Genomic DNA, 7,722 nt, shown 5'->3' with positions numbered 1-7,722 from the left:
TATCAGCTAACAGAAAGAATAGAAGTGTTACTCAAGTTCTCAGATACCATTTATTGCTATTAACATGAACCTATTTTCAGTAATTAAAGGAGAATAGGATGCAGAAGAAAAAGAAAAGAACACCAGTAGAGATAGATGGACCACGCATTACAATAAAGGTAAGTGTCTGAATTTTTAACTTACAAGATGATTCCAAAAAGACATAAGCACACTTTGTGCTTCATAAAACAAAACTTTTTCAATTATCGTGTCTTTTTACAGAACTATTTTTCCTGTTTTGGCATTCTCTTTTAGTAGCTTGTTTTCACACTTTATGCTCACTTTTATTTCTTTCATTCTTCTTCAGTATTCTTATTATGTTGGGAAAGTAAACTCACCAATTATTTATGATACATTATGTCTACTAGCAAATATCCATACTAATTATTTACAGAAATAAACCCAGTGAAATCATTGTGGCTAAAAACACAAATGAATTGGTCATACAAACACCAGTACATCATAACACTACATAAAAATATTCTCACTAAGAAATATGCTTGGCTGACATTGCCTTTCTCTGATGCCACCTGACATGGAAAATATTTAATGGTGTTTTCTATTCTGCTTAAGTTTCATCACTTGTTGACTTACCTTCACTCTTCTCATTTGATCATAATCTCAGAGTCTGTGTGGTCTATTTGCAGCATTTGATAATCATGTTTGATTCTAAATAAAATATTTTGAAATGTTATTTTCAAACAATAAATTAGGTTGATCACATACTGTAGCTAAGCTTGTTTTCTCTCATTTAATATTGTTAGGAATCTCTAACTAAGGTACCAAACAAATGTAATACATTCAATGATGTATCATTAAAACCAATGATTGTCACATGGTTCAAAGCATAAAACAAATTCAGTTCTTGCTGCCCTGAGATTATTTCATTCTTACAAAAGAACATGAGAGATATGCAAAGTCAAAAAAAATACTGTTTTAGTATTGTGTCATTAGTGGCTGCAATGTCGTAGTGTGTGAAAGAAATTTTCCTGTCCTAACATATATGATAACAATGATAAGTAACAACAGACAAAATTTTAAAAATCAGGATTAATTATATGCTTCTAACATTCCCATATTCTTCAAGCAGTAGGTCAGGCAAAATCCATGATGACCACACCTTCATAAATAAATAGAAAGTATGAGAAAAAGTGAAAGGAGGGGAGGGTATGGTTAGGAGCTGTGGATAACCTAAGAATCACTGCAACACAGGTGAAGAAATTACCAAAAGTCATTCTATGGGAATTAAAGTCAGGAAGCTATGTTTGAGTCATAACTGAAAAACACAGGAGTGAAGGAAATATCCAATGAGAAATTACCACATTCTGAAGAAACATGGTTTTGGAAAGAGCTATTGTAGAGAACAGAATTAAAGCTCTGATCACAGGTAATTTTAAATATACATTTTCAGTATATATATATTTCTTTCAGTTTTAGGCGTTTCTGAATGCAGACAGCATGTGATAAAATTCTGAAAGTTAATGAAGAGTGGAAGTAAGTCTTGCGCAACAATTGGCTACTTTGGTGAGCACAAAAATGCTTCAGTCGCTGACTGTTGCCATAGTTGGGTTATTGCCCTGTCACTAAGTGCTAAGGAATGTGCTAAGAATGGTTTTGCATTACACTCAAATGGAATTTTATGCTGCAAAAATAAGCTATGATTCAGGCAATAATGACATTATGATGTTTAACTTTACACCATGATGCGCTATGACATTTTCATTCATTTGATATATTAACACTTCAACTTTCCTGAAAAGCATATCCATGTGCAGATGAAAGCTTCATTGCAGGTGGAGTACAACTGAGCAATGTGTAATATTAACCAACTCATTATCATTACTAGTTCTTTTGTTTATAAACATTACAGATATTATACACTGCTTATAGGCTTTGAAGAAATTTTTTTTCCTATTTTAGTGTCTACTGAAGAAAAATTGAATGGAAGGCATCCACTTAAGAAATGTTAGAGGTCTCAGAAGGGGGAGGCCTAAACAACAAGCATCAAGGGAGTTTCAGATTTATTTAATATTTACTTACTTTTCCTTTGTTCCGTATAGTTTGCAAGCCTCAAAATTGTTCATCAGCTCAACGTTAGCAGTAACAGTGACTGTTACATTCTGAAATATATAATATATTAGATGAATGAGCTTTTTCCTTTGGATTCACCCGTGTATGCACTCGGCACACACTGACCACACCTCCTTTCTCTCAGCATCCACCCCATCCACCCACCTATATCTCCTCCTCCCCGTCCTCTCTCCCTTCGTCTCTTGCTCCCCATATCTTTGTCCATTTCTTTCATACCCCACCTGTGACCATATGCTCCTCCCCCTAAGTCTCCAACCCCTCTTCCTTTTCCGACTGTTCACCACTCATCTTCATCTTCCACCTACCTCATCCATCTCTCCTTCCTCCTCCCCTGTGTGTACATCCCCCTCTATCCATTTCAACCTGTCCTCAGCCATGCTCATTGGAGCATATAGTGCCTGCAATACTGTTCAGTACAGCAAGCCGACACCATTGCCTCAGGGGCCCATCATGCGGGGCACCCATCAAGTCAAGAAGCCGAAAACCACTTCTGACACCTGAGATGTAGGCTGCCCTACAAAGCAGGTCAGTTTGGTAGGTCGATACTGTTCCCACAAAATGTTCCTGTTATGCAAGGCAGCCTATATTCCAGGGGCTAGGGAAAAAACGTTTTTGCCTGCATCTATGCTACCCCTCTTTCCCCCTCCCGTCCCCCTGACACACACACACACACACACACACACACACACACACACACACACACACACACACACACACCTTTTGTGAATGGTTACACATGTTGAAATGCAGTTTTCGGCAAATGTTAGAACATCAAGGGGCACATACGTTTTTGTTTGATTAATGTTTTCAGCACTGGTATCAACGGAGACATTGAAGTAACTATGGTTTCCTTAATAGAACCATATACTTTTATAACTGCATTCAGTATCTCTTGAGAAGACAATTACAGTGATACAGTGTTTGTTAATGTTGAAACCTGCTGTGAAAAAATTTGATAAATGTTATAGAATGTGAAAGCATGATGCCTAGAAATGACATTTGCAGTGTGAACACTGCCAAGTAGGTGTCTTTGACCAAGCTGCATACTTGTATACTGTAAAGTAGGTCTACATTATGAGAACAAAAGCTTTATTTCCCCTTGAACCTACTTATGACGTAGATGCACCATGAATATTATATGCGGATATATGAGATATGTTAGACTCCAGCATATCACAAAGGGCTTAGGAAAACTGTTTCATATTTGAGTATCCTCCTGCATTTATGTGATCTCAAACAGAGAAATCAACTGTTCATTCTTCAAAAATAAAGATGTCTTATATGCTACAAAAAGCAACTATTGTATTAAATATCTAACTGTTAGAAGGAACATCTGACTATCTTTTCCTGTATGTTGCTGTATGCTTCTTAAAGGTAAAATACATGCAGTCAAATAATTGTTTGTACCTACATTGCTCTATATTATATCATATGAGATACATTCATTGGAATAAATATTTTATTAAAAATAATTTGGTGAGCACCTGTATGCATCAAAATAAATAACCGTTTAACAAAACATTGTTTCATGCTGAATGTAAGCACATAATGACAGTGTTACCAGCTATTTGCAATATATGCTGTCGACTTATTTGACACTGCAGTTTTGTAAATATGTAAGTGAAATGAACAATTTACTAAAAACTATTTGGTAACAATAAATTTTATCTTCCAAAAAAATCATTTTATCCTTTACGCATGTGTTCAAACTGTTGGCCATGGACTGAAAGGCACATTTGCAATCACCGTTCAAAACAATGATGAACAGATGTAATGACAGTGGATAATATGGTAGAGCATGCAATAGTGATTCAATGACATATCTTATGGAGTAATTATGGCTTCACCATAGATTGTGTCTGTGAGTGCTACCCCATGAGAGAAATCAAGAGCAGTCAAATTATGGGGCCTCACAGGTATTTTAACAACAGAATTTTGTCCTATTCAACATCCAGGAAATTTCTCATTCAGTATTTGTGTTGCAATATACAGCAAGTAAGCTGGAAAGCCATCATGTTGTAACTACATACACTGTCGAAAACCCAGAGGTATATCTTCTAGAAGAACCAGCAGAATGTTTATCAAAAATGTGTGTACAAATGTCCATTTAGAACTCCTCAGATGAAATAAGGTCCCACAATGTAGTTTTCAATTGTGTCACACCATACCTTTATGCTCCAAGGCCATTTATGATGCAGCTGATGAGGCAAATGTGGATTTTTGGCTGCCCAGTAGTGCATGTTACACAAATTTACATTATTGGTGTTACTAAACATTGCTTCATTGGTGAAGAACACATGTTTCAAAAATGCAGGCTCATCTCTCAGCTGCAAACCAACAAAATTCTGTACAACATTCAAAATCACGATTGTTGAGTGCCTGATGTAGTGGCAGCTGATAGGGATGGAAATTCTATCAATGCATCATGCAAATGACACTAGTCTGTCTGATTCCACATTCGTTGGTCAGTTCTCATACCACCGTGTGAATTCATCAGTGCCATAGCTAGAACAGCTTTGTGTTCTCTGGCAGTTGCAGTCTTCTTTCTTGTCCTCTTCTGACGTTCAAGCAGCCTGTCCACACTAGCGCCTTAATAATGTGTGCCATTGCCTGGCAAGCTGGACATTGGAGATCCAAATAGATAGTGCATTACTGTACTGTACTGTAGTGAACTGTACTGTTTGTATGGCATTCCTTTAACATTCACCACATAAAAGTAGCATACGAAACTTTTCTTAATTGGTGTACATGTCAGCACACAATGAATGTCGAAGCAGAAATGAGTGGCCTCCAGTCCAGACATGTAAGCAGGCAAATATTTTGACATTCTGACATAGCATAGCATGAGAGCACCACTTGGTGGTGTTTGCACCACTAATGCCATGCTCTCAAATTTTAGGACATTTCCTGGTAGTTGTTTTTTTTCTGGCAGGTTTCAACACCAACATCAACAAATGCTGTGTAAATTTAATTGTCTTCAAGACCTATCAAATGCTGTTATAAAAATGTATGGTTCCATAAAAAAAATGTACTTACTTTAATATCTCAATTGATAACAGTGCAAAAAACATTAACCAAACGAAAACACTCATGTCCCTCGGCGTTCTAACATTTGCTGAAAGCAGTGTTTTTATATCTGTAACTGTTTATGAAATACAAGGGGTGCTATATCTAACATGACTCACTCTGTGTGTCTATATAAAATCGAAATTGAAAGGAAGAAATTAAATGTATATTCGTCATTTTAGTTATAACGCACCAATTTAGACCACTAAAAATCCACTGTTACCCCACAATACTTTTTTTTAATAAGTGTAGATTAAAGTGTAAATTTTCAAATCACTTGTGGACTTATTTAGCAGCCAAATGTTTTGTAAAATTTCACATAAAACATTTTCATTTGTTAAGTTACCTTCACAACATAATTACCATATTTAAACTTTCAGGGTGCAATCCACTTTACGTATTGTGTTTGTTTCAAATAACTATTACTTAGATTGATAGAAACTTCTCCACTAACCATTTTTAATTGCACTGTTGATTCATGCATGTATGAGTCTCAGCTAATCACTGTCACCATGTCTCATTTGCACAGCATGTATTGAATTGTTCCTTGAAGGCTGATTGTTATTTTAAGTCTCCTATAAATTAGTGCTGTGGTGAAACTTCCGCAAGGACAATTGTATTCATTTCATGCAACACTTAGGTTCATCAGTGTCATCTTTTAGTGTGTATCAACAGCACTTCCAATAGTCCAAAGTAATAATCTTTCATTACTTTCTACGTGCTGTGCTTTCAGTGGTAATATACGCTACATCACTGGTTTACACATGCAAAAATATGTAATTCAGTGTGTAATATTCATCATTTTCGTTTTTACTTTTAGAGCACATTTGTAAACAGCATCAAGTAGCCAACCACTGCCTTTCAATGTCGAATTTGATGACTGTAGAGTTCAGCTTTTTCATGTGACTGAACTGTGATGATAATATTCCAAAACTTCAAGAAAACTAAGCATTTTATTAGCACAGGTGATTAGTATAGAAATAAAACATCAAATAAGATGATATTTGACATTTCATTGTCCCTGAGGGGGCTTTGAGGACACACAGATATTTTATTAAAAATTGGGGCTGTCCCAAAAAATTTGGGATGGATGGGAACCACGTTCTTATGCAACACATACTTTGCAAATACATGAACAATTGACTAAATACATAAAGCATTGCATTTACCTGCAGTATGTGGAAGAGTCGTTAGCATCAAGGGAAATGAATGTAACAACCAATTACAGCTACAGCTATTCAAAATATGTTGCTAATTTTTTGCATTTGTTATTATCTTAACACTTAACTTTGCTGACATCGGAACTTCTATGCTAAATATTACATCATATGGTCACCACTAGCTGGTTCCTAATATCTGCAGTTTTTTGATGTTGATCAGCTGTTTACTTCACTTCAGTAATACTCCTCTGTCCAACAGGCTGTATTACAAGTAAAGGCACCTAGGAAGTAAGGAGTTTTAGTAAGACTACTGTGAACTATGCATATCTCTATACATTTTTAAATTACAAAAAAGAAAAGGTGAGAAATAATAAATAAACATGTATATGTATGTACATGAGAGAACCCACCTGGACAACTGGCGGCTGTGATAAAACAAACACAACAACATTAGCAACATGTTCTGGTTGCAGATGTGGTAGCTGTGAGTAGACCTTTTCTTTGTCTACATGTTTCATGTTATCCATGATCTCAGTTTTTACTAACCCAGGGCATATTGACTGCAATGAAAGAGTTGAATGAGAAACATTCAGTAAAACTATTAATGAAAATTTCTTAACAGATGACAGGAAAAGTAACATCCACACCACCCATTCAGCCACACTCACAGACTGACTTTGAAACACTGAGCAGATAAACATTACTCTACAAGCATTACATTTTAATAAAGATCTTTAATGTCATTGAAATAAATATAATCTCAGCTAATCTCTGACAAGTTATTTGAGGATTATGTGAGGAGGAGGGGTAAGAAAGTGTGGGGGTGTGTGATTGGATGGAGTTGAGATCCACACACACACACACACACACACACACACACACACACACACACACACACACACACACACACACACACACACACCTGTTTGCTAAATTTGCCTCTGACAGATGGATAGGTCATCAAATGAATACTTAATGTTCCTTTGATTACCCAGACTAATCTATGGGGTTACAATACGTTAGAGTTGCTTTTCACTAATGAATAGGACAGAATGTGTTGAAAACCACAGCCTGCCTCTGAAAGCACAAGGTTGACAACTATGTACAGATTGCTTTATGAAGCTGTCTTATGGGCCCAGCTCTCCACACAGAAGAATATTTCAGTAGAGTTAATTGTTACTGATTTTTTCATTTACTAATTTGATGTGCTATTGTGCATTACAATACTCACAATCACTGTCTATTGGGAAAAATGCCCTGTTCCAGTGAGGTGTTACATATGTGTCAGAGAATCCTACTTATCTCTTGGAAACAAGCTTTTAATACTTTGTTGAAGATTCAATCAGATCCACATGAGCCTTCATAT

The 7,722-nt window shown here is 36.0% G+C and overlaps 1 protein-coding gene across 2 annotated transcripts in view; it reads right to left on the bottom strand.

The window, feature by feature from the left end:
• Nucleotides 1–6,130: 6,130 nt before the first annotated feature.
• LOC126336743 (dehydrogenase/reductase SDR family member 11-like) overlaps nt 6,131–7,722 on the bottom strand; it is a 150,158-nt gene continuing 148,566 nt past the window's right edge. For both annotated transcript variants that reach the window (XM_050000737.1, XM_050000738.1), the window contains exons 9-10: nt 6,767–6,916; nt 6,131–6,637 (exon numbers count right to left, since the gene is read on the bottom strand). In XM_050000737.1, the coding sequence (XP_049856694.1) occupies nt 6,581–6,637; nt 6,767–6,916 (207 nt within the window). In that variant the 3' untranslated portion in view covers nt 6,131–6,580. The remainder of the gene's footprint in view (nt 6,638–6,766; nt 6,917–7,722) is intronic.

The sequence above is a fragment of the Schistocerca gregaria genome, chromosome 2 (genome assembly GCF_023897955.1).
Source record: "Schistocerca gregaria isolate iqSchGreg1 chromosome 2, iqSchGreg1.2, whole genome shotgun sequence".
In the NCBI taxonomy this organism is placed as follows: domain Eukaryota; kingdom Metazoa; phylum Arthropoda; class Insecta; order Orthoptera; family Acrididae; genus Schistocerca; species Schistocerca gregaria.
Note: the sequence above shows the minus strand (reverse complement) of the source record. Positions and strands in the feature narration are given on the sequence as shown.